This window comes from Pygoscelis adeliae, unplaced genomic scaffold, assembly GCF_000699105.1.
Source record: "Pygoscelis adeliae isolate BGI_AS28 unplaced genomic scaffold, ASM69910v1 Scaffold26, whole genome shotgun sequence".
Lineage (NCBI taxonomy): Eukaryota > Metazoa > Chordata > Aves > Sphenisciformes > Spheniscidae > Pygoscelis > Pygoscelis adeliae.
In genome coordinates, this window is record NW_008825104.1 from 4070157 (window position 1) to 4096530 (window position 26374).

A 26374-nucleotide genomic window follows, 5' to 3' on the forward strand; every position below is an offset into this window, starting at 1 on the left:
ATACAATACAAATAATAATACAAAAGCAGTGTTTGAGTTCTGGCCGCTGTTGAATGGTGGTAATTGGCAATATAAAGACAATTTTTCAGTTTTGCTCACCATCATTTTCTAATAAAACTCCTCAAAGTAAAGGCAGATGTGTGGTTACTGCTATATAACAATTACTCTGATGTGTGGTGCTGCCTCTTAAGTAAGCAAATATCTTCATTTTAATTAAAAAAAAAGTGCATGTAAAGTTTGTTTGATTAGGAACCCCATAGAAATGCTGCAAAAATTTGCATATAGGAAGGTCTAATTAACACCCAACATGAGAGAGATTGGGGGCTGATCATTTGCCAGTAAGCACTGCCAGTAGTAGAATACACATCTGCTGAAATTAGTTTAAAAATGCAATGCATGACAAAAAACCCTGAAAGCTTTCTGAAAAAACTGTCTAGTTTCCCTCTAAATCTCCTTGAGACTGTTTCTTGCTCCACACAGTTGGTGTTTGTCTGTCCAGTTGTTGTAAATACTTCAGCCTGAGATGGGGTGTGCTTGTTGTACAGTGCTGCAGTGGCAGGAGAGTATTTTTTTCAAAGCAAGCCAGAATGTAGCAGAGAGGCAGTGTTTATGTAAAGTAAGCTGTGTGAAAGGAGTATGCTATAATTCAAGAATAACATATATATTTATAAATGTAGAATTAAGTTATTCAGGATTTTGCTAACAAGTTGTTAGTATCTTAAGACTACATCTGCCACCAGAGTGGTATTGAAAAGAACAGCTTATCTTTCATTTAACATTTTTGTAAAAGAATCAATTGGCAAAGAAAAAAACCTTTCTGAAGGATAAGTGCTTACCCTTTTTCCCTGGCCAGCCATACTGAATACAAAGCACTTTTGTGCAGATATCTAGAAAAGAATAATTTCCAGCTCTTTGTCTGAGCAAGGGGGATATCTTAGAGTTAGGACATTATGCTGTGTGTATGCTGGGCACATTCTGTTATTTTTCAGTAGAGCTAAGAGGAGTAAAGACTATGTACTTGTAGTGATCAGTTGATGGACAAAGAATTAGTCTGGGATTTCTCTCAATGCCAGGTTCACTGTCTGTTACTGTGCATAAACATAATTTACACTTGTTGAATAACAACATAGGCTATAAGAGTATTAGTGGAAAAACAGTTGCTGTTAAATACTTTGGTTTCCAGTAGCTATTAAGTGAGTTCATCAAACTTGCTGCTCAGGTAGGAGCTGTGCACATCTCATCTAGCCTACTTATTTCGCATCCCCATTTGGCTCATTAGGTTGGATGTATGTTTTTTTGGTGGTTTTTTTTTTTTAACTTTCATATGCTTCCTCTGCCCCCCACCTTAAACTGTCACCTGGATGTGCTTGTGGTCTGCCTGCTCCTCACAGCAGTGCTCAGCAGAGGTGTAGTATGAGTGATAGATGTTGGGCCACTGGGTGGGCAACACTTGGGGTTTGCTCAGCTCTTGAATGCCCTTTGCCCAGCTACTAGCTTTGCTTCATGATGCATGATCATGAAGCAGATACTTGTCTTGTACGTTGGCATCAGAATTCCTCAAATGTCTATATGTGTGTATCTATAAACATCCTTCCTGCCTAGATACTAAATTTTCAGGTTACCTTAAAGAATTTGGTAGTGCTGGTTTTGCTTTCTTCTGTATGAATGTTTATTAGTTCCCTTCATGAGAAGCCTACTTCCGACAGATCCATAACACCTGACGGGGTTTTCTTTACTGCATAATCTCAGTAGGGCTTCATCTATATGTGGTGTTGGGATGAGGGGGTACAAGGAAGAACACATGCAGGTATCTTCTGAACACAGTTTTTGAATTTCAAGGGACTGGACCTAGGATAAACCTACAGTCCTCTGATAGCAAGTATGTTGAAAGTAGCTGAATGGTTAATTATAAGTTTGGATTCTGTTGCAAAGGTTTGGTTTGTTTGAGAACTTGATGCCATGGGAGATGGGGTCACTCTGCCTTTGGGCGAGATATGACTTGGCAACCAGATGGAGATCTGCTTTTCCACTTTGGAGAAACTCCCTTTACTGTAGTGTGGTAATGAAAATGCACAACCAGTCTAAGCAACTTGGAAATTGCTGTCTCCAGAAATGTCTCCGGCTTGTAAGCTGGTACTAGAAGCAGCTGAAGTTTTAGTGGCTGACTCTGTTATGAGGGAGCAAGAATGGCAGGAGGACTATGCTCATTCCCTTTTTTCATTTGAAGTAGAGGGAAGTTGTTGTCATCAGAGTCTTTGGGTGTTTTTGCAGCCTAGTGAGAAAAAACAACTTGCATCTCTGCACAGCAAAAATCTGCATCTGTGGATATGGGACTTCAGCTGAGCTTTTCATTTCATTGCAAGAACATTTGCACTCCTGAAATGCAGTCTTAGGATGTAACGCTCATGTTCAAAATTAAGAGTAACTGGGCTATTAATTTTCTTTGAATATACATATTAGTTTTCCTGAGGAGGAAGAGTGTGGCGACATTTTGATTATGTTGCATCTTCATATGGAAAGCTGAAGTAAAATATGCTGTTTAAGGATTTGGCTGGGTATCAAAGGAAGTGTGCAGAAGTTCTGCAAGACATACTTTTTAAATCTTAGATGAAGGCAAATGTCTAAGGCTGAAGGCGCTCTGTGTCAGAGTTAGAACTGTGTATTCCTTAGTCTCAAGTTGTATGTGGTAGTGTAATTGTGCACGTACTCCAACGCCCTCTTTTGGGCTCTTCCCTCTTTTTTCGTAAGAATTTCTTGAGCAATTTTAGATTCAATGTTTCAGCAAAAACTGCTGTGACCACAGGCAACTCCCCTCCCTTGGTCAAGCACCTCCTTCCAGTGCTCATGTCCAGAATTCTGATAATACCAGTTGAGTTGACCTGACTGTATGGATCTTGTGCATTCCTTACAGTTGGGCACATCTTGCTTTTGCTGGGGTACTGCTGCACCTTTTTCTTGACCTGGGCTAAGGGACACCACCCCTCCACACCCCCTTTTAGACCTCTGTCAACATTGTCTACCGGGCTTTCTCTTCCCCACTGTAAATCTTGCTATCCTGGCGTCCATACTGCTGGTCCCCCTTATCTGGCTGCTGCTGTGGTCGGCTCTTCCTGCCCATTTCTCTTGTTGACAGGAACGGTGTAGCACAGTGACGGTTGCACTCTTCTTCCTCTCCCCTGTGGCAGTTGCTTTCCCAGCACTGGTGTATGACTAGTGTCCCCACACTCTCTATTGCCACATTGCCTGCCACCCCGCAGGCTGGTGTATTAGTTATTTGTATTGTTTTTTTAATATTCTCGGCTAAACTTTCAGCATGCTGCAGGGGAGATTGCTGTGAAAGCTAGTAGCATCTCCATGGCCCTCTTTTACAGGAGAACTCATACTACCCACAACACTCAGGCTTTGCGGGCTGCGACTACCAGTAGCTCAAAATACACAACCCCTCCTAAAACCATACAAAAACATGCCCTACAAATGATAAGGGGAAGTGGGATCCAGTTCTTAAGGTTCTGTGGCTTCTGGCTGTAACTGCAGCAGCATCTTCCCAGCCTCTATGATCAGCACTGTGCAGGCACTGTACTCACGTGGGATAAAGTGCGGAGAAATAGGAGGAAAAAATTTGCAGGCAAAAATACAAACCTAAGTCACTTAGGTCTTAGTGTAGGGCTGAGAGTTAACAAGCTGTGATGGTTTGCTGATTAACTTGATGGAAGTATCTAGGTCATTAATAGGCTTGGCAGTGAGGTAAATTGACTTAAAATATCTTTTGGTTCAAGTTCATCAGTGTAGGGGATTTTTTTTTTCTGTGTTAAATTGTTGGCTGACCGCAGTTCAGAGACTCTGAGTTAACTGCTGTTTAGTAAGAAAATCAAGAGAGTGCTCCTGTACAGCATTTTAATGTTTGTTCTCTCTTGTCCTATTAATTTCCACTTTAGTAAACGCAGTGGTACTAAGTATCCTTGGAGGAGTCTCAGTATAATAGTTATGTGTCATCTTCTTAATGTGAAATTGCATGATAGCCCCTTATGCTTTTTTAAGATGGAGTAATCTTTTTGTGGCAATGGTAAAGTGAGCTTTACCAGCCTAAAAAATCAGTTTCCTAAGGAAAGGGGGGCTGATCAAGATGCCTGGGTGCCTGTCCTGTGTTTCATTTTGGTGATTTCAAAATAAAAATGACTGGCGCTACCTCTGTCTTCTAATACAGAGGTTTTTACATTAATTCCTGTATCTGAAAGAACTGGGAGATCTTGGGGGAGGTGGTACAGGAGTGTTTCCAAATAGAGCACCGTGTTAGTTGAAGCAGTTTGCACCAGCTTTGTTTCCATTGAGCTTCTCTGTAGTTTTTGTTTTTCAGAGAAACCACTTCTATAGAAATTGGGCAAACCATTCTCTAGGGTTTGTGCATCTAAAGGTTTGCTAGAGGGTTAGAGCAAGCTGAAGTCTTTCTGGAAACACAGCTGTTGTAGTACATAAGCTCCATAACTAGTTTTAAATAGTCTCTAAAACTTGTCAAGTTTTTCCTTCCGATTTTAAATTTCTTCCATTTTTATTTCCTCTTCATGCATGAACAAGGAAACAAAGGAGCACTTTGTTTTACATTTGCCACTTCCCGTAAACCACTGAGGTTTCCCATAAGTAGTCTTCAACATCCAAAAGTGGGTTTAATAAGACTTTTCATGCATATGTCATCTTGTGTTTAAACGGGGTCACCAGTAATGGCTATAGCATTCTGGCTGGGGTTGTGCAGCTGCTGTGTGCAATGCTGTTGTCTTGGGGTACCACTGGCAAGGAGTCGCCTGCCTTTTTGCTTTTCTGCTGGTGGTTGATGTGATGACACTGAATATCCAGAGGCATTCATGGCTTGCCCTGAGTGGTAGCCGCAGTGGGAATGGTGTTACAGGGCAGCAGAGCCTGGGTCAGCTGTGGATGAGTGGTGATTGTGTTACAGGGTGAGTTAGGCAGAGCATGTGGGCTGGCTCGGGGGAGTCAGCTGATGACATAGGTGCTGACAGCTGGTTTGCCCATTCAAATTATTGAAAAACACTTTTTTTTTTCTTTCAGGGTAGAAGAAAATATTTTTATGCACTGGTAGTTTAAGTCATGTGGCAGTGGGGTTCTTGGTTGGTGCTAGGTGCCATAAGCCAGACCTGATGTACCATTCCCCTGTTTGTTGCCTTTGAATCAAGTGGTGTCCTGGTAGCTCACGCTTGCCAGTGCCTAATACCTTGTCTAGTGACTGGCAGGCTTTTGGCTGATTAAGTATTTCTTGAACCTCTCTTACTGTCTTGAGTAATCTGAATACTGGGGCATAGATAGATTTTTATCACTTGGTGATTGCTCAGATTGATAGGGATATTTCACTGTTTGTTCTAGGAGATGAGATTGTCTTGTGTGCACAGATGTTGGGAATGGTGATCTCAAAACCCTTAAACTGAAGTGCTGTCACCAGACACCTGGTACTTGTTGCATGAGATACTATTAATTACACTGTTAAATTTTTACCATACTGATTGCAATCAGTTTTTTCTTCCTGGCCCAGTTTTCAGACTACTGCTTCACTTTCAGTCTGTCCTATTGCTACCTAATCTACCTATAAACTGTTCTAAGGGAAGATTTTAGAGTTTTGCAGCTAAATCAGCTTGTTCTAACACTTAGTTTCTCAGGTTCATTTTCTTAAAGGAATGGTTTTATTCCTGACTCTTAAATACTGTCTAGAAAGATGTGTTTGAGATGCCTGTGACTATTTTATGCAGCTTGTAGTCATATGTCCTCAATAAAAATTCCAACTTGCACTGACAAAATTGTGGCCAGGTCTTCACCAAGAGCTCATATCTACATATTGTATAGAAATTTTGGAGATCACCCTTAGTGTAAATCAGCATTAACTGGCTGCCTCAGCTCTCTGTAGAAAACAGTATGTAGTTTTGAAACTGGGATAATGATATGGTCCTGGAGGATCCAAAGCTTTGTTCAACAATTCTTAGTTTATGTTCTGATGATAAAGGTCAGGCTGCAGAGCACTTGTGAATTTTTTTGTTTTTGTCACGGAAAGGCTGCTTATCTTCACCAGTATAAAGCAATACCATGAATTTCTTGGGTTTTCATTTCTTTGCAGATTATTAAATGCTGTTATACTGCTGCCTACATTTTTCTCATCTACTGCAGGCTTAACTTTTATGCATATGCTTCTCAAAACTTTATGGATTGTTATTGAGTAGGTAGGGGAGTACCATCTTTTCCAGCCACTGAAAGTGAAAATGAGGGAGGAGAGCCTTGCTTGCATAACCATGGGAAGAAGAAAACAGAAAAAAGTAACTGTAGGTGCTGTGCATGGAGTTTCTCACCTAAATACTTTGGTTTTAACTTTGTTCCTCTGTCTTGTGTTTCTTTTGACATGGGACAAAGTTTAAACTTTGCAAACTCCCTCTTGTTGCTGTTTTGCAGTGTTTACATAACTTAAATACTTTTAACAACAATTCAGCATTTCACAAGCTGGATCTTTCAGTCTTCTAACTTCTTTAACATCTTGTTCTGTCATCCATGTCTTTTAATTCTTACTTGGCTGCTGTCCTGCACCTTTCTTTAAGAGTCCCAGCTGCCTGTCTAGTAGCTGTACTTCTTGGGTCCTCTTTGTGGTTTCTGTACCTGCGTACTTGCCGGTAGTTGCTTTTGCAAAAGTAACCTTTGTCAGATGTTAGACAGTAAAATATAAATACTTGAATCTGATCCAGTGGACTTGAACTGGTCAAGGAGTCAGAACAGCACCCTGCATCCTGCCATGCTTGAGTTTGGTTTCTTGCTCTGCCATAGGTCTCCTGTGTGGCCTTGATATACTCTTTAGTCTGCACCTCCTTTGGGGGTTTCTGCTGACCCAGCTGCATCAGTTGCCAAGTAAATATGCAAGTCTGCAGGTACAGCTGTGTCTCTTTCTGCTGCTGGTCTTGAATCATGGGCTTGGCTTTAACACCCACACAACGTACAAGTTTTTATGCTGAATCTACATTGGAGGTACTTCCCTGGGTCACTTTCCTGCCCTAGAAAAGTGTGTCAATTATAGCCATGGTGGTAATGTTTATGCCTGTCATCTTACCTGCAAAGAAAGGTAATAGCATATCCCTCTGGACAGCTGAGGACTAATACCTGCATGGAAGGCACTGTGCAGTGCAAGTGGCAAAACCATAAAATACCAGATCTCGATGTAAAAATGACTGCGTTGTTTTGATGTTTCTTTAGCTGTCCTTCCATGTGTGGCTAGCTTGACAGCTGCTAGAAACAGCACATCTGGTGATGCACTGGAGTTTGGGAGAGGGTGAACAGAAGATGCAGGTTCCCTGATGGACAGGTTTAGTTTAGCTTTAGTAGTAGCTTCATCAAAGTCACTGTTGGATAGAACACTGTGTAGAGACTACAGCTCTGTTTTCTATGGATTTGGATAGTAATTACTGCTGTAGCAGGGTGTAGGCTTTGTGTAAAGACTTACTGTAACTGTGACTTAAGATTAGAAGGGCTATTGCGTGACAGAAGTGTGAAGGTTATCTGAAGGACCCATTATTGGTTATTTTACTGTAACATTTTTGTGGCTTGCCAAAGGACACGTATCTTCTGCTACTCTTCTGCTCAAGTGAGTTGCTTGGAAGAGTATTAGATTATGTCAGGACAGAACCCTTTAAATTGGTAAATCTGAAATACCATATGCTGGGTTTTTTGAAAAGGTGCCTTAAACTGTATTACCATACTGCAGCTGTAGAAGACATAATAGAGCAAAGCAAACTGCAGTAGCATGTAGCAAGACAGTATAATGTGCAAGCCTAAACTATGGTCTTGGAGTTTGCAATCACAGTGTTTTTCTAAAGCAAACATTGTGTGTTTAGGGGAATAACTTGTTTTGCAACATTTCCACATCAACAAATGGTGTATTGTATAAAAATGCTTTTATTGCTGTGTCTGCTTCTGTTTATCAAATCAGTGTCTATACAGACTGGCAAAATACTAAGTTTAGACAAATTCACATGCCAAATTCAGCTTCCCTCCTTTTCAGATAAAAACATTATTTGATTTGTAGGGTTGGAGGGAGACCCTTTGTGTTTGCATGTGGGACTTGCTATGGAGCTCGTGTCTGCACTACCTGAAATTTCATTAGTGGTTCGAGTCTGTCATCTGCCTGAAATTATGCTTTCCAGAGGCCACTGAGCCACCACTGCCAGACTAACACAGGGAAAGGTTTGTGTTTCTGCCTCTGGTCTCTGCTGCCCGTTGGAGAGAGGACTGTTAAAACAGGTCTAGACTCTGCAGCCGGGTAATGCATGTCAATCTGAACTGTGTTAACTTAGTCGCACAGAGTTTACAAGGTTTTTAAGAGAGAACTGATCTGTTTCATCCTTTTTCACCTTTTCATCCAAATGAAAAACCAATTCCTCCTGTAAAAAGGGATACTTCAGCCCACACTTTTCCCAGATACTTTTTCCCCCTGAGACATTTGAACACTGACTTAGTATTTCCACCTCATTTGCTCAGGTAACCTGTTGGGTACTGTTCTTTCTGCTGAGAAGAATTAGGTGAGGTTTCTTAGGGAGAAATACTTGCTGTGGCTGCTCAGCCTCCACCAGCGTGGTGAGTTCCCTTCCCAGTACCGCTTTCTCTCCTGCCTCTTCAGCATTTGTCCTCAGCTGCTGGCAGCTGGAGCCAGGCCAAGAGCAGGGGGATAAGATGAGGCATCCCTGTGACCACCAGCCTGGGCTTTGTTAGTATTGGCCCCCACTCAGCACGTTATCTCGCAGAGCAGTTGTCGAGTTTGTGGTTGATACCCGGTGCTAAATCTTAATGTCTCTGCAAACAGAGAAGACAGCAAAACAAAGCCTGTTCTGATTGCAAAGGTTGGGGGCCTGTCCTGAAACCCAGGCACGTAACCCAGGGGCGTGTGTTGCTGTTGCCTGTAGGGGTGTTGCTGGAGAATCTCTTAACTATTTTTTTCCCCTGCCCTAGAAGTGCTGAGTAAACAGGACTTGGCTGCTGCCGGGTGCCCAGCAGCCTGCGACAGCCGCAGGGCCGTGCGGGGGCTCCAGAGCGGGTTTCCTGAGCAGCACCTTGCCTTGTGGACTCTAATCACTGATTAACCCACATAAGGGATGGCTGGAATAAAACAGATTAAAACAACAAATAGTATCTGTGCTGCCATCTTGTGAATCAGAATTTTATAACACCTTTAAGGTTATTTTGTAAATATGTCAGTGTTGCCATGGCAGCAGAAATCTGGTGTGGAAAAATGTTGCTGAAATGATTTATTGCTGGTTTAGTGCGCTGTATGGGGCAGGCAAGTCGTCACTGCTGCTCACTTCTACTCATCTAAATTGAGTATGAAGTGCATCAGAAGGGCTTTGATCAGGGAAGTGAATGTTGCAACAAACTTCACGCAGGTGTGCACAACTCAACAAAATGCAGTAATGCGCAATGAGATCTGTATTATTTTAATACTTATGCACAAAGAATCCATACATGAATGTTTCATAGTTTTCAGTGTAGCTCTTCCTGAAAGTCAGTATCCTCTCTGGTGAAATCATAATCATAAAAATAAGTTGAGATGCTGCTAAATCTAACACTAGCTGGAGACCCAGAGATCTGCCACTTCAAATTTGAACTGACTTATGGAAGGGTAAAAAATCAGAGCACTACAATTAGAGCAAAATCTCTTGCTAAAGGATTTGACACTCATTTTATGTGCTGAAGTTCTGAGATCTTGTGTAGCCAAGTGAGTCACAGTGTCCTCCACGATGCTATCTTCATGTGACTTCTTATATGCAACGTAAGAGGAGTGGTGACTGGAATGACCTGGGTCATGCCTTGCTTCCCCACACTTCTCCAGTGACCCATGATCACAAAATGTTGTCTTCTTTCAGACAAAGTATGGTTTTAGGGTGGATAAAACTTGAGTTTCAGTAGAGACTGTCACTGGAGTATGAATCTAGAGCCTCAAATTTAGAAGACCACGTTTCTAGCATGTCTGGCTCCAGGAGTAAGTTGGCAGCAGAGGGCTGTAACTCTAACTTGAGCCAAGGCTCCCAACTGTAAGGAAGATTTGGGGCTGAATGTAACAGCATGTGAGAAAAAAGGTCTGAAGAAAGTATTCTCAGCTGCCTGCTCTGTCACTGCTCTCTGCAGCCTCTAAGTGGAGCCTCCAAGCTTGTGTAGTTTTTTTTATAGAACTTGCACTTCTTGCCGTGATGGTATTCAAATTGTCTGTATCTGCTTTCATAGAAGCTTTGCATGCTTCTGCTCTGGAAATAGCATGTGGCTGTTTGTGAAATAACTTTTTTCTAGGGTTTCTGGTTTAGGAGAAGTATCATGCTAAAGCTTGCAGTCTAATGAGAGCAAATTCCAAAGTTAACACACAGTTGTTCCTTATAAACAAATCAATGCTGCCACCACCACTCCTGCTCAGCCAAGCAATACACCTAGCTTGCTTCTGCTGCTCTCACCCTCCTTTTTAAAGCAATATTTATGGGACTGTTGGTGGAAATAAATCTCTTCTGTGTGTTTAAAAAATAAAAGCAAATGGAGAGTTAAGAGGTGAGATTTCTTAACAAATCTTTAGATTCAGAAACTAGAGACATAATAATGTGGAACTCTAAATGGTGAGTTCTCATGCTTCAGACTATTGTATATTTCTAAGTATCTTCAGATAAAGGTTTGACTTAAAAATAATCCCACCATTTCACAGACATTTAAAGTTAGAATCTAACATTTTGCTTTGGGACTGATTGTTGTTACTCTTATTTTCTAGCAACAAGATTTTTTCACCCTTTGTTTGGAATGAGATGGCTGTATTGTAATCTCTAGGTCAACAGTCTGTTTCACTTCCTCACAGTGTGTGTGTGCTGAACCAGACTGAATGGCTGTCGTTGTGAGCCAGGAAGGTAGTAAATGGGTGGTAACTTATATTTACCTTGTCTTTACTACACCTTTTTTCATAGTGGTATCCAGTGTTCTGAGTTTTTTGGCTCTGGAGTCCTGTCTTTGCTTCTCCAGTGGTCTGCTTCCCAGGAGGTGAAAACATGGTGCCCTTGGATCTGCATCTTGCAACATAAATCCAAAAGGACAGGGCAGCACAAGTATAAATTTTGCTGCAATAGCCAGTGTGTGCCAAATGTGATGGGCTTTGGGTGGGTATTCTCTCTTCTCTGCTGAACACTGGCTCCAGCATTTCCAGTCCCTTAGCCAGCAGTGTGTGCTTTGCTGATCACACAGACTGTCAATGACAACTTCATAACTGGTGAAGTTCACAGTGCAGCGCTGGTGCTTCCAGTTCCCTCAACCCTTGCCTTGAATGAGATTCAGGATTTCTTTTGCTTTTAAAGTGCAAGCCTGAGCTCCTTATACTGCTGCTGTTTTGCGTGGTCAAATGTGGAAACTGGAATCTCTTGGTGAGCAGCATGATGTTTACTGCTTGTGGATCTGGCACAGAAGTCATCATTGTTATTTTGCCAGAAATTCACAGCTGAACTGCTCTGCCTTGGATTGCCAAGAGTCAAAACAGAACTGAGCAAAGCAAAAGGAAACTGTACCTCAATACTCATTCCTGGCAGGCTTTCCAGTACTATGTACTGGAATTAAAGTTTTGGAGATTTATTTCCATTGGTCAGGTCTGGGTTTGGGTTTTTGTCTAAGGCAAATCAAAAAGCAGTTTCTGTGTTGGCAAGTACTGCAGTGTTATGAAAATAAACTCAGGCTGTATTTATGCATACTGGTATATGATCCCAAGTATCTCTCTTCAGGAAAACATCTGTTTTCACATGTTTGAACCCAAATGATAAGACTGAAACTGGCGTGGGTAGCTCTACAGGGCTGTTCTAATGACTGCTAATTTTTGATGGTGCTACCCAGGACTTCAGGGATGTTGCATGTTTTGGTCTGTTTCTTGAGATTGCCTTTTGTCCCTCCACCATGGAGTGGGGCTTGGGTTTAGCTGTAGTGAGTGACCAAGTCAATCATCACATTCACCATTTTTTAATGCCATTTATGGCAGATTTTCATGGCATACATCTGTCAGTAAGTTAAAGTTGTTAAAAACACAGTTTTAGTTATGGGATTGCATTGTAGAAAAAGAAATGGCAGAAATGCACATGCACATTTGATAGCTATAACAGTCTTATTCCACAAGGTTCATATTGAAGAAAAACATACCATCTAACATTCAGTTATAGGCCCTTCCTCTTGTATTAGCCATGGTATTAACTAGTTTTTGTGGGGAACAGTTTCTGCAACAGACTTAAATCTGGTGCTGACGCTGCAGTACTGTGTGCTCAGGAAAACAGTGGGCGAGCCAAAGGCAATGCCGCTTTTTTAGCCCCAAAGAAAAATAAATTGTTCCAAAGGTATCTATAAATCCTTATTGTCAGGTGGACATTCTCTCTTTCACGTAAAGAAACAGAAGTAGAAAGATTCTGTTTTTTTCAGTCCAGTCTACTTCTGCTGTCGGCACCATGTAATATAATAACTTTCATAAACTCACCGAACTGTGTCTTAAAAAGCAGAACCTCACAACCTTGAAGTAATGCTTCTTTCTGTTTAAAACCACAATTCCCTTTTAACTGAGTCAGTGTAAAGGGAACAAAACTACTGTAATTGCAAGCACTGGGGAGAAAAGTGCTACAGATGTCTCAATAAATTCTAGGAGAGAGAGTAACAGAGTTGGGCAGCTGTTTGCTAACTAAAACTTACAAGGTTGGTTGTGTATTTGCAGGATCTCATGCAAATCCTGAGGCTTTTCCTTCCTCTGATTAAACATGTGCAAAATGGAGTAAATCCTTTCACAGTAGATCTTGTTGTAGCTAAGTTCTGCAACTCCAGACATTGGTAAAACCTCTCTTACATGTGATACAGCTGTAGGTGTGTTCTCAGTCTTGGAGACTGATTCCTAAAAGCTGTAAGTTACAGTTGCCCTATTGCAGACCTGTGAATGCATCTTTCAGGTGTGCTCCATTTACTTCTCTCTGTTTTTTGGGGGTTTTTTTCCTTTTTTCCACTGAGTTACTAACATTCTCCTTCTATGAGACTTGTTTATCTGGACTTGTTGGATTGACAACTGTATTCTTCATTACCCCCTTTTTTTTTTTTCCTTCCTTCTGGTTTCTTTGCTTCCTCATACTGTTTCCTGTTTGTTCCTCAGTGTATTGCATTTACCCACTAGAGAGGGTAGCCTCCCTGTCCAGGATAGTATGGTTACAGATTAATCTCAAAGGCTCTTTGCCACGCTGGAAACAAATCCAAACCAGTTTTGCTGCTGTTGAATAACAGCAGGTTTGAAAAGCTGAGGAATATCTTCACTTTGGATCAGCATCTCATTTAGAGCTTGAGGAATGATTCGATTTTATATGGACCCTTTTATAAAACCAGACCCAACCCACCCAAATGCATCCTTTCCTCTGCCTCCCAAAACCAGCAGCAGGTTATGAATAGCAAGCTCTTCGTGTGACAAGAACAGGAATTTGGAGAGTTATAAATTATAACCTAGACCTGCTCTGAAGGCTGCCATTCTCTCCTAGTGTTGTGCCCAGGTTGCTATTAGCCCTTCTTACTTAGCACTAAGTGATGCCTTGCTAATGGACATTCAACTATAAGGCTGTTAAATGTAATACCTGGGCTGGTGCTGACACACGGAGCTCTTTCTGCTGGTGAACCTCAGTTGTATGGTGAAGGAAAGCCGAAGGAAGAGCTGCTTGTGATGGAAGGGCAAATAGCAGAGCTTGGCTGGCTTTTAGGGGGAGCTCCTGCGCCAGCTGGTTTTGGGCCAGGGGAAGTTGCCTCTAAGTAACAAACTTTTGTACCAGGAGGGAGAAAAGCAATTTTGGGGGGCACATGTGTATCTTCAAAGACAGTTCCAAAATAATCTTTTTTTTTTTTGTGCCCTGGACTGAAGATGTCAGAAAAATGTTTTCATAAGAAAACTGAGAATTAGAAGCATAAAGGATCAAGTGCAAGGTACCAAATGCTACGCTGGGGGCATATGGTTCATCTTACTGGAGATGGTCCATTGGACAACAGGGTCAGCTTTAGCTCATGGTGAATACCTCCTGTGGCTCAGCAAGCTCCTCCTGCTATCCGTATAACTCTTTTTCTAGACGACACATTTTAGGAATTAAATTCTATAGAAACAGCTAACTGGCTCAGGTGAAACCCACATTTGCTGGGAGTACACATTCTTTGTTTTTTCTTCTTTCTTGCTCTCTGTTTTGGAGAAGACAAATGTTGTGATGTTTTACCTTAGTGTGTGTATCTATTTAGTCTATAAAATGTCATTAATAAGGATGACTTTTGGGACCCTTGGCATGGACCCATAACACGTGAACACGCAACACAGGACGGAGCAGGGAAACTTGTCAGGGATATGATTCTTCTCACCAAAGCAGCTTTTATACTGCAAACTACAGTTCTCCTAATGACACTCGCGCCATGCAGCTTTGTGTGATATCGTCCCAGATTTATGGCTGGTGGTTTCCTGAAGAGCTATTTGGGTAGTCTGTGCTTCAGTGAAACAACTTTCATATGTCCTGTAACAAATCCAAAAGTGTAAAGGACTTGGTCATTTATCTTGAGTTTTAACGTGAAACAAAATGATGTAGTGAGCTTTTTTCTTCATGGTGGGGAAAAAACTGGCTCATTTTCAACTTGGATCCCAGCTTTCTGGTTTCTGAAGTCACCCCTGTGGAGGTGATGTTAGATTTGTAATGCTGTCTCACGCAGCATACAGCACCGCTGCCTTAGTGACAGTAAGTAAAGCGAACTAATGTCTTCAGCTTTGTTCTTGTCCATTTGTAATGGTATTAATGTCCTTCTAACAACAGCAGAGATTGCCTAAGCAAAACAGAAAAAGATATTGGGAAAGAACTAACCAGATTTATAGCTCTTGTAATGTGATTTAGCTGCTAGAAATAAGAGTAATATCACAGGGCCAAAACACTTAGACCACCAATGTAAGGAACTTCTGGTTCAGTGATTAGGATGCTAACCTTTTTCATGAGTGCTTTGGTAGCAGTTTCTCTTGGCTACTCAATATAAACATGCTGGATAACATGGTTTTATGTCTGTTACTAGCCTTCTGAACTGGTTATGTATTTAATAATTACTGTTTTCTATCTAGTACCATATCTATCACATCTAAGTCTCAAAAACATAACTGGTTTACCACCTTGAAGGATTTAGTCACTGTTTGTCAAGAAGCCATTCCACCTGATGGGCAGCGGGAGCGTTTCAGCCAACTCACTGCCAGGCAGACCTCAAATGCATAAAGCACCTTGGGCTGTCTCAACAAAAAGCTTCACTCCTTCCTCCTGCACCCGCACTATGTGTCTCACAGGTGAACATGGAGAGCTGCTGCGTGATGTGGGAGGCGGATGAGCTGCAGGAGTGCTCTGTACCGAGATGAGCATTGCTGCAAGCTTGGGTTGCAGAGCACCTTGGCTGCAGGAACCAGCCTTGCCCAGCACAATGCTGTCCTTGATGCTCTTGGGGTTCAGCCCTGGCATAGCTATCACAGAGTTTTTTAAATGCAAACATCAATAATACACAGCACTCTGTTTTCTTCTGGTTTCAGCTTAAATTACTGTCTATTTAAAAGCCTAGTGCTGTTCAAAAGATCTGAGTGTGTAAAAACACAAAATAAATTAGACCCCTTCATGTTGTTTGGTTATTGATGGGTCACGACCACACAGTGCAGATACGATTCTCTAATCATTTTAATCTGCCATGTGAATGAATACGAGAATTTTCTCCTTAGCCTGAGCTGTTTTCTCTTACTGATTATGATTATGTTGTGGTAGTGACAGTAAAAGTATGATGGTTGTGGGTGAAAGATGTCACTTCTATTAAAATCACAAATAACAATGTTTCTCAAATGATGTCTGTGTAGGTGGATGGAGGTCTGCTTGGAAGAAGAGCTGCCCCCAACTACAGAGCTGGAGGAAGGCTTAAGAAATGGTGTTTACCTTGCCAAGCTTGCGAAATTCTTTGCCCCTAATGTGGTGTCAGACAAAAAGATCTACGATGTGGAGCAGGCGCGCTATAAGGTAATAACTTTTTCAGTTCTCTCACTGACAAGGCAAAAAAAAAAAAAGTAGTGTCTGTCTTCCACTTCTTAAAGATACCCAAGCGTGGTTGGTTAACTTTCTGCATCTCTTTCGTAAGGCTGTCAGGACTAGATGGAAGACACACAGCACTAAGAAGCCAGCATGAGAAGTTAGAACTGTTTTACCCTTAGAAAAACTATGTTAGTGTCACTTAATGTTTTTAAAGCTTAACAAATTACACTTCTGGCTCCAGGGAGAACATGAGCTTTACCATTTATACAATTGTTAAGAATAGGAACCAAAAGCAGTTCAGTAATTAAACTTGATAACTATTCCCAATTTTCCTCATTTTGTATGGGAGGACATTCACTTCATTTAGATCTGTGTGTTTATTTTACCAAATTTAACACTGAGAAGCAAAAAAACAAGCTACCAGTAATTAAGCTTAGCTTGCTACCTGTGCAAACTGTTCGTTAACTTCAAGATCCTCAATCTAGAAATATAAATATGCATATGCAGTAGTCCCACTGCATGGAATGCATTATCTCAACATGTAAAGGAGGCAGAAAAAATTTGAAATGGACATTTTTAAGGTGTAACCACTGGCTGTTGTTCGAGAGTTAAGAAATTAAGCTGTTCTAGGTCCCTTATGGTTAACAGAACCATGGTTAAGAATCCTCGTTACATTTAAATGCTTCCCTTGAAAATCTCCAAAACTTGAGTTTGGCCTTCTTTTCCTCCTTCACCCTGATTCTTTAAAAATTAAAAAAAAAAAAAAAAAATTAAAATACTTTCTCACTTTGCTCTTTTAACTGCTGCTTGCGTAGGCTATAGGGAGGGTCAGGTATTCAGGTAGATCTGAAGAGTGACTAAGAGCTCCTTATCTGCTCTCTTTCACAGTAGTGCTGAGCAGTGTTACAACTTCTGTATTTTGGAGGTAGTGGTTCCTGGTATTTGACCTTTACTCCCAAAGGCTACTGAAGGGCTGTACAAGTGGCCACTTCAGTCACAGTCCACCTAGATGGGTACAAATGTGGCTTATGTTATATAAAAGAATGAGCTGGGCAGCCTGGGGCTGTTGATGTGTTAGGATGCTTCATTAGCAGGATTGTGGCTGTGCCGCTTTGGTCGCCAGGTTCAACCAAGGGAAAATTCCCTGAACTTGACTTCAGGATATAAACTTGGGAAGCAACAGAAGGATCAATAATTAGAGAATTTGCTTTATGTGATTTTTATCATCTTTTCCTTCTATGTTTCCAATAGAGATCTGGCCTTCATTTTCGGCACACCGACAACACTGTGCAGTGGTTAAGAGCAATGGAGTCCATTGGTCTGCCGAAGGTAAGCCTTTAAATTGTAGCAAAGAAACTGGCTCAAGGCGCTGACTCACTGAGATCCCCTTTCATCTGCTTGAGCATCAACAGTGGTTTACAGTAGGGGTAATTCAGGAAACAAATCTGTAGAGAAGGTAATGCTGAAAGCGGTGGCGGTGTCAGTTAGTTATGTGCTACCGCTGCTGGTGTGTGTGGGCTGAGGCTGCTGTGGACGAGTGCTGTGGGTGGAAATGCTCAGGGTGCCGCTTCTGCGGGAAGACAAGTGGGGATGATAGCATAGCAGTGTTTTAGCTATATCTTATTGCTAGTATAGTCTCTGTGGGGACCTGAAAGGAATATGGTTTAAAATGGAAAACTTAAGTATTTGCTTCTTTTAGGTTACTACCTCTCATTGTGTCTCTTTCTGCCTCTTCCTCTTAATGTACGTCCCAGTTTCCCTACCTCTGCCCTGTTTCCAGACTGTCCTTGCACGCTCCAGTGCGTCTGCGTGGCTATGCTGCTGCTCCTCTTCCACCAGCTGCTTTCTTGGGTCACCTCTCATATTTATCTTCCTCTTTGTGGGTCTTCGCTTGTCATCTCCCCTCTCTGCTGCTGTTTCTGGGCACCAGTGAGTCTTTTTCAGATGAAAATCCTTTAAGAAAGGACTGTGTGGCAACACCTACTCTGCTTGTTTGGACATTTCGGCACCCACACATATCCTGGGGCGAGTACTCCCTTGCCCAGGCTGCCCAGCAGCCGCCCTGGGATGCCTGGGTGGGGGCAGCCTGAGCGCTACCCCATGTGCTGTGCGATCTGGCACAGCAGGGATGTTCAGACTGCTGCCTGAAGGACTGCAGGGGCTAGTGGCTGGTCACTGCGGGCAAATTTGCTGCAGGTGCCCATAAGCAGAAAGGGGTACCTGTGTCTGCCATCAGAAATGCAGTAGGGGTGAGGAGTGTCCTGCCTCTCCCAGGTCAGGCTCCCCCACCCCCAACTTGAGTCCTCCATTCAGCTGGCTGATTTCCACCCTGCCATCCCTCCTATGAAAGGTTTTGCTTCTGTTACCAAGGATGGTCATGGTGAAAAGCTTTCCTGAGTCTCCCTCCCAAACCTGTTGTGAGCAAATGATGAAGAGGGCACTGTGCTCCTGACTTACTTGGTCTTGTCCTATTAACCGTGGGAAGGCGCAGACCCAAGTGCCCAGCCTGGCCTGGAATGATGCTGCCAACTAACAGTTAGCTAAGTCTTTTATTTTACTTTTGTGGAGAAACAGTGTTTAGTGACTGGGACCAAGGCCAGGAACAAATTAGTGGTAGAATCAGAATTGGAACTTATGATGTGACTTTTTGGCTAAATTGCTTAATATTCCTCTCTCTGAATATCTTTCTCTGTAAATGATGTATCCACACAGTTAGGGGTGCTGGCAATTACAAGTTTTGCATTTTTAAATCATACTTGATAGGTTTGGTTTGCAATGAGGCTTTGCAAATTGTAACTGCATCCCAGGTTTTGGGTGCCTGTAGAAGGACAAGCCCTACTGGCTGGGCTCATGCCAAAGGACTCTAAATATCTTGCTGAAATCCTGTCTGCTTATCTCCCTTTTTTTCCCTTTTGTTAAGTAGCTTTTATGCTTTATTAAACTCTTCCTTATGAAAACTACTGATAAAATAACATCAGAAGAGACTTGATTCATAACTGTATAGAAGTAACAGCTGAACTTCTATAAGTTTAAGGTATGGTTCTGCAGAGAGCTCATTTTAGCTACTTTTCTGCTCAGTAAGATGTCGTCATCTTTAACTGCGTGTTCTTTGTTTTTTAGATCTTTTATCCAGAGACTACAGATGTCTATGATAGGAAAAACATCCCTAGGATGATATATTGCATTCACGCTCTAAGGTAATTGGTGATGGGAGTAAAAGTTAAAGTAACTGCCAAATCTAGGAGTTTAAGTCTTGAAATGGCTTTGGCCTAACCAGTATATCAAAATCTATCAGAATTTACAAGTTCATTAATCTAAAGTTGGAGACAAAAGTCCAACTTCGTCAGGACTATTGGTCAAATTATTTTCAAAATAGAAATGAAGGACTATTGAATTTAGTGCAGACATCCCTCTCAATGAGTACACCTCCTCACAAAGTACACATACTATTTCAAAACACATACTGCAACAGAATCCAAATAAATGAACAAAAACTTAGCAAAATATTAGTATAACCATGGGGCAGACGTGCTGATCAGAGTGAAAATGATGATGAACTGACACCTTTCTGTCCCAAAAGAAGAGCAAATAATTGCTGTGTTCTGAGGTAATTAATGTAAAAATTAACATTTTCCAAGCTTTGAAGTTCTGAGCAACTTGATTTTGAACATAAAGTCAGGAAGGCTTTGACCACACCACTGAAGGTAGGGCTTAATTTTTTTTTTTTTAATGTCCTGCCTTAAGGATTTTCTTGATGTTTAGCACTAAAAGTAACGAACATTTGCCTCGTGCTGTCTCTGGTGTGAGAGGCAGTGGTTTTGGCAGGCAGCTCCTCCCTCTTGTGGCTCTCCCAGCTCATTTCCTGCACACAGAGACCTTTTCCTTTCATTACTTTCTTGCGTATTAGGCTTGCAGAGAACATAATTAACATACGCCCCAAACTCTCTTCTACATTCCTAATGGTGTTCAAAGGCACATCAGCTGCTCTAGGGCTATAGGTCAGAAACTATTCAATACATGCTGTAACTGAAATTTTTTAACGTCTAATCCTTGAAATGATGTGCCCACTCTTGCGTTCTGCTATGTGCACTCACTGCCAACAAACAGGGCATACCACCAAAGTTCATCATATTTCTTTCGAATGCTAGGTGTTCAGAGTTGATAGCCCTTGTTTGTTTGGGTTTTTTTTTGTCATCTTTGACAAGTGTTGCCACTTTAAATTATTATGCCTGGTGTAATATTAACTGGACAGTATCACCAGGACTGGGGTGGCTCTCACCTAAAACTTGGTAGTGTGGTCTGTTCTGTCAGCAAGTGTCTTGTGTAAGCTTGAAGCGATTTCCTGAAGTGGACACATGGGGCTTTAATGTTAACCAGCTCAGGCTGACACAGTGGGCTGCATGCCCCTCTGGCCACGTTATGGGCTGGCTCAGAAGTTTTGCAGGAGGTGGAAGAACACAATGAGGTTTTCTGATATTTGCTTCCTCATGTATGGAGGAGAACTTTATCAACTGTGGATTTGAATGCTACATGAACAATAAGCCCATCCGTTAGATACCTTCTTAAGACCTGCCTAATCGTTACAATGGCAATAACTCTTTTCATCTTGAACTGAATTTTGCAATGGGTCGACCTTTGGTAGAAGTTTTCCTTTCTCCACCTTGACGTGCCCCAAGATTTATGCCAATATCAGAATTGGTCTGTGTTGTCTCAGCTTTCACTTTCAAGTTTGTCTTGTTTAAATTACTCTTCTTTGCTGCATATCAACACAAAGCTATAACTCTGTACTTATAAGCTATTATTTTAGAAATGGACGTATTACCAAATGTGTCATGCCACACTGAAGGGGAATAGGCCTGCAATGCGTTCACGTATGATGCTTTCCCACAAAAGTATAGGGCCCTGAGCCTGCATCCCATGCAGGGTGTAAGAATTGAAGAAACAATTGTTGAGCTTCATTTATTTCCATGGCTTTTCCTAAAATGCATGTTGTAAGCCCTTCACTGGAGTCTTTCAAATCAAACTCCAGTGTCAGTATTGAATAGCACACAGCCTACATTGAAAACAGTCTGGGAAACCACAGAATTAAGGACAGGGCACTTGCTGGGCCAGCAGCATTCCCAGTTGGGCTGGTGTCAGAGGAACACTGAGCTGCCAGAGTCCAGTTCTGTTCCCCTTCTGTTGTTGTAACTACTGACCTGCTGGTGTCTGTCTCCACTGGCTCCACACCGTGCACCCCACCCGCTCTACTCTCTGGGTTTGTCAGAGCATCCTCTCCAGGGAATCAGTAACAGGGTTCACTGACCCTGAAGTCCGTGTCCCTGTTGTTCTCAGGGTCCAGCACCACAACATCTAGAAACAGCAATTGCAAGCAGGCTTTTCACCTTTGCAGCTGTAGCATATGTACATGACCACTACATGAAGAATCACCATTGGGTTTAAATGCTAAATTCTAATGCATCTTGGAGCACATGCTCAAATTTCAAAGGCTTATAACTTGGGAAAGCTGAGCACTTTCTCAGAGAGGTGAGGGGGTTGACCTACTTCCCATTCTTTCTTAGTTGTTATCAAGTCATGACTCTGAAGCAACGTGATTCTTGAGCTTTCCAACAAAACTATGTAAATTTAACACAGATAGGGTATTTTCTTACTCCCATTCTTGGAAATCCTGAAGCCATCTTTAGCTGAGATTTTTTCCTACATGAATTCATTTATGCACAGTCAGTGTGCATAATTTAAGTGCTTAAACTTCATAAAATAACTTTTAATTGCCCCTTTAAGAAGCATGAAATAACCTTAACTGTAGGTAATAGAAGCAAAAACCTCCATCTACACAAAGGGTCTATTTGACATCTGAAATGTTAACATTTCACAGGGAAAGTCTTTGGTTTTTTGGGGTTTTGCTGATCTTTGAGCTGCTAGAGGGCCTGAAGATAGACAATGACTCTAAGCGAAATGGTTTAAATATATTTTTAGGATATGTCCTGGTTCAAGTCTGAAATGAAGACCATTGCACTTACAGTATGTGGAACATCTTGCACTGTCAAATACAGCACTGCTCTGGCCAGGAGGGAGTGACTTAGCAAACACTTTCTAGACTCCTGTTGAATATAGTTACCCTCTTGCTTTTCTCCTGTTGAAATATGAGTTCTTCAAGCCAGGCTTGAAAAATACAAAGGCATAGCTCTCATTTCTTGCACCGTTTTTCTTGTGATTTGGATTTGGTCCTGGACTAAATGAGGTTAAGAACTGCTTCATTTAAATTAAGATGCTAACAGTGATTCTTTTTCCTAAATAGCAGTGCTTATGAGATACTTTTTTCCCTGAAAAATTTAGTTTTCAAACAACCTTTGCAAGCAGATCACTGCTACATCCTGGACAAACTATCCCTCTGAAGCTGACAGCTTCAAAACATTGTTTTCCTAGGAAGCAGTAGAATAACAAGCATATGTTTAAAAAAACAAAAGTGCACTATTTTCAGATCTGTTTTTTACGACATGCTATATATGAGCTAAGCTTAAAACAAGACCCAGGAACCTCTGGCTGACGTGAACTGCAGTTCTGTGTGGGCGATGCAAAGGGAACTTCACCTGGGAACTGCCCTTTCCCCTCTGTTTCTCCCCTGCTCCTGATGCCTCATGTCCAGCTTTCTTAACCCCAAGACCCCCTGCTTTTGATTTTATGTGGGTTCCCTGAGGTTGAAGTTACACTATAAAAGCATTAAGTGAGCTGTTTCAAATGAAATTATACCTTAATACAGAGTAGAAGCACATTTTCAGCACCACCTGGTGGTTATAAGTTTATCCAAACAAAGGAGCATAGGAAGTAACACACAGGGCTCAGTATCCTCCTCAAAGTGCTGAAAAGCAAAAACATGCGTCTCTAATGTTCATACCACTTTTTTTTCCCTCTGTCTTTTTACTGTGGTGACCCCCAAAAAAGCCAGCGTAGCCCGGTGATGCTGCTGATCTCCCTGACTGTTTGTATGACACGCAGCGCTTCAGCCAGGGCTGTGTCCCTGTCTCAAACTTAAGAGTAAAATCTCTTTAAAAGCCCACAAGGAAAGACTGGCAGGCAGATCAGGGTAATGGAGGGACCTGGTTCATTCCTATAGTCATGTGGGTTTTTTCCTGCTGTAACTAACTTGCATTTAAGACTGCTTTGAAGGGTGAGAATTGCAGCGGCAATGATTTTGAGGGGCTGCAGCAGTCAAAAGTGTGTTGACCTACATGAGATGTGCTGTTGTGACCATCCAGGTTGTGACGGGGCAGAGGAGTAGCTGTGGTAGCGTGGAAGATGAAATGCTGATTCTGTGTGCTCTGAAATAAATGTGACAGCTACAAATACTTGCTTTGACATATCGTCCTGTAATTTGCTAATAGGAAAAAAACCACCCCAAGAACAAAACACAAAAGGGAAATGTGCCCTTCTAGAAACAAACCCCCCAGCCACAATGCACATTTGCAATGTATGAAGTTGGGGTGAAGTCACTTAAAGAGGTGCAAAATAATCCTTTTGGAGGAATGCGTTATTTAAGTCTTGTTTTTAAAATCTACCTTTTTGATCCTTGCTTGCAAAACTCACTTGTTTATTGAATTTCACTGATGAATTATAGAAACACCAGTCTTTTGTAGATAAATACATGCCTTGTATTTGGAAGATATTGAGAAAATATTTATGTACTCAGCTGTTTTTTTTCAGATAGCACCCCAGAGCTCTAGGAATAATAAGTATAGATATTTTTCATGCTATATTGAAACAAAAATACTAGTTCCTGGATAGCACTTTAAATTGAGCTTACTTCATTTTCCAAAAGCTAAATAGCTAATGACACAACTATATTCGAGACAGGCTTGGATGGACTTACAGGCCCTTGTTCCTCTACACTTAGTAAGAAGGGTGTCAGTGATTTGAGTGTCTTCAGCTATTAATTAAGGGATGTAATAACACAAGTCAAAACAGTACATAGATCCAAAGCTATAAGCTGTACTAAAGTGCATTCACATCTTGATTTTTTTTTATTCCCAATATTAGCTTTTGAATTTCTTTAATTGTCTTCTGCTAAGGTTTTTTACTTGTTTATTCATCCCCTGTGATCTGTGATTCACTGACAGTGCCTCTCTCTTAGAGATGCTTCTTTGAAACACCAAGTTGAAAAAGACTTCTCTTTATGTAAGACTTAAAAATACACCATAAAGAAAACTGTAGAGTTAATTTATTCCATATCGACCCATGAAAGCCCAGGGCTAAAGGACAAGCTTCATAAAAGCACTTCTCTCTTGTACAGAAAGTGAACACCTCAACCACATGCAGTACTTTAAATTCTGATTTTTTTCTTTGCAGTTTATATCTGTTCAAACTAGGATTAGCACCACAGATCCAGGACCTACTGGGAAAAGTAGACTTCACAGGTAATAAACTGCTTATCTAATCATATGTTAGATGGTTTCTTCACCCAGTAAATCTGCTAACATTGTACATATTTTCTATTATGGTCTTTCTCCTCCCGCAAGGTTGTTCTGAACACATCCTAATTAAATAGGTGGGAGGCTGCTATTTTTAATGAATGTCAGTCTCTGAAGGACAGAAGGGAGTGAATTTGCATGGAATACTTGTCATATCTTAGATTCCTTCAAAATGGGGAGGAAAAACTGCTAAGAAGCCCTTGCCACAAACACTTCCAAAAACATTGCAACCATATTTGTAGGTATGGTGATTCATAAAAAAATTCTCATGCTTTTGCTCTGATAATATTTCTTTTTTATGTGAACAGAGGAAGAAATCAGCAACATGCGAAAGGAGCTAGAGAAGTATGGTATACAGATGCCATCTTTTAGTAAAATTGGTGGGATTCTGGCCAGCGAATTATCAGTGGATGAAGCTGCATGTAAGTGTGGCTCTTGTTCTGTTTTCTACTGGATAATTTGACAGAACGCTAACAAAATATTTTCTGTGTTTTAATTCATCTAGTTTGCCATCTTTTAATAAATAATAAGAAAAGCAAGCAAGTTTTCACTGACTATCACACTGCATTGTTGTTACAAGACCTCTTGCAATTCTTCAGTCTGCGTTTTTGAGCATCTCCATTGAACCATAGGAAGTGCTACCAGAAACAAAGATTTCTTACAGTCTTTTGCAAGGGTTTAATGTTTTGGTAGCTAGTGCTCCTCTAGAATGATGAACTGAGCTCTGCGTGTGCCTCTGCACCTTCAGGTTACAATGGAGACAGCCATGGGAACAAGGTGTCTTCTCTGCACCTCCTTCCTGTGTTGGGCTCTTGCAGTTTTCCTCAAACACCCGATCAGGTTGCTGTGAGAACAAGGCACTGTTCCAGATAGACAACTCTCTCACGTACAGTGGTGCATATGTGGAGGAACCATTTGCCTCCGTGGGCAGCCTTCTATCTGACCGAGTGCTGGTGTGTGACCCACAGCATGGTAAAACCCTGCTGGAGGGCACATCCTGCTGATGCATCTGAAATAAACTTGTCCTTTTTAGGAGGATTGATGCACAGTTATGGTCCTTTTGAGTCTGTCTTGAACAGCTTCCACTCAAAACCAAAATTAAATGCTTTTTTGCTGCCCAAGCCTATCCATCTGTAAATCTGTTTTTTCTCCATTTCAGTTTATTTGTGGAATGAAGTGGTAGATATTAAAAAAAAAACCAAAACAAAAAAACAAACCACACCAAACCACCCCCTCTCCCCCCCAAAAAAAGCTTGAACTTAAATGACATGAAATGAAGTGTGTCCACTTAAATCCACACTTGATGTCTAGTTATTGTGTTCAAAATCCTAGCCTTTTCCAGAGGGGCAAACTCTGAACAGAAGGGCTGGCTTGAGTATGTTCAACAGCACAGTGGATCGTTGATACAAACCAGTAACAGTACCACAGTCTGTACACGGGGTGGGGGAGAGGAGGGAAATAAAGGCTGCATTATAATTAGGTTCCATTGCAACTTTGTTAAACTTTGCAAAGTAGCATAATTGAAACAAGCTGATTCATGACCTGACTTAGTGTGCTGAAATTTCCAGACCTTAACTTAAAACATGCTTCCTTGTGTTGATTCACGTTTTCTGTATTGTGTATTTTGTAGCCTGCTATAGCTTAATATGTGCACGCTTCTGCAAAGCTAGGTCTTGAAATACTGCCTTTGGATGTGAGAGTAGTTTGTCTCCTTTCTTAGCAAATTTTCAGAGATTTACTGACTACAAAGTACTTTTTCAGGGAGCTTTCTTCCTTCCCTGAAGATGAAAGGGCTGAAACTTCCTTTTCTGAAAACTTTTTATAGTGTGTGTAGGGTTT

General features: G+C 41.4%; 1 protein-coding gene across 1 annotated transcript in view; it reads left to right on the forward strand.

The window, feature by feature from the left end:
- IQGAP2 (IQ motif containing GTPase activating protein 2) overlaps positions 1–26374 on the forward strand; it is a 109123-nt gene that overhangs the window by 28043 nt on the left and 54706 nt on the right. The window contains exons 2-6 of the mRNA XM_009327312.1: positions 15902–16058; positions 17322–17399; positions 19191–19267; positions 24414–24481; positions 24844–24957. Of these exons, the coding sequence (XP_009325587.1) occupies positions 15902–16058; positions 17322–17399; positions 19191–19267; positions 24414–24481; positions 24844–24957 (494 nt within the window). The remainder of the gene's footprint in view (positions 1–15901; positions 16059–17321; positions 17400–19190; positions 19268–24413; positions 24482–24843; positions 24958–26374) is intronic.